Source organism: Eimeria mitis, genomic scaffold, assembly GCF_000499745.2.
Source record: "Eimeria mitis Houghton genomic scaffold, Emh_scaff2805, whole genome shotgun sequence".
NCBI lineage: Eukaryota > Apicomplexa > Conoidasida > Eucoccidiorida > Eimeriidae > Eimeria > Eimeria mitis.
Window position 1 is genome coordinate 6,365 of NW_013571144.1, and position 490 is coordinate 6,854.

Consider the following 490-nt stretch of genomic DNA (forward strand, 5'->3'; position numbering starts at 1 on the left):
ATGGACCCTCCCGCTGCTGCTGCTGCTGCTGCTGCTGCTGCTGCTGCTGCTTGGTGCTGCTAAGCTGCCCCCTGAAGTCCCTGCAGCAGCAGCAGGTCCTCTGCCGCTGCTGCGGCTGCTGCTGTCTTGCTGCCGACGCGCAGCATCAGCAGCCTTTGAGGCCCCGCCGCCGTCGCGGTGCCCCCGTGATGAGGTTCCTTCTGTCCTGCTGCTGCTGCTGCTGCTGCTGCTGCTGCTGGTGAGGCTGCTGGGTGCTGGCCCGAGGATGCCACTGGAGGGCCCCCGCACTCCCCCCGGGGGCCCCTCACCTGGGCGTGGAGGCCTTGCAGAGGCCCCGCTGCTGCTGCTGCTGCTGCTAGGTTTGCTGCTGCCGCTGCTGGGTCTGCTGCTGCTACTACTGCGTCCACTTTTGCTGTTGGCATTGCTGCTGCTGCTGCTGCTGCTGCTGGGGGCCTGCTGCGGCGCTGCTGCTCCTGCATGGCCCGCCATC

At 68.4% G+C, this 490-nt stretch overlaps 1 protein-coding gene across 1 annotated transcript in view; it reads right to left on the reverse strand.

Moving 5' to 3' along the window:
- Positions 1-59: 59 nt before the first annotated feature.
- The window catches only part of EMH_0058960 (uncharacterized protein), a gene marked incomplete at both ends in the record, with an annotated part of 1,397 nt that continues 966 nt past the window's right edge, over positions 60-490 (reverse strand). The window contains one exon of the mRNA XM_013497625.1: positions 60-488. Coding sequence (XP_013353079.1) covers positions 60-488 — 429 coding nt within the window. The remainder of the gene's footprint in view (positions 489-490) is intronic.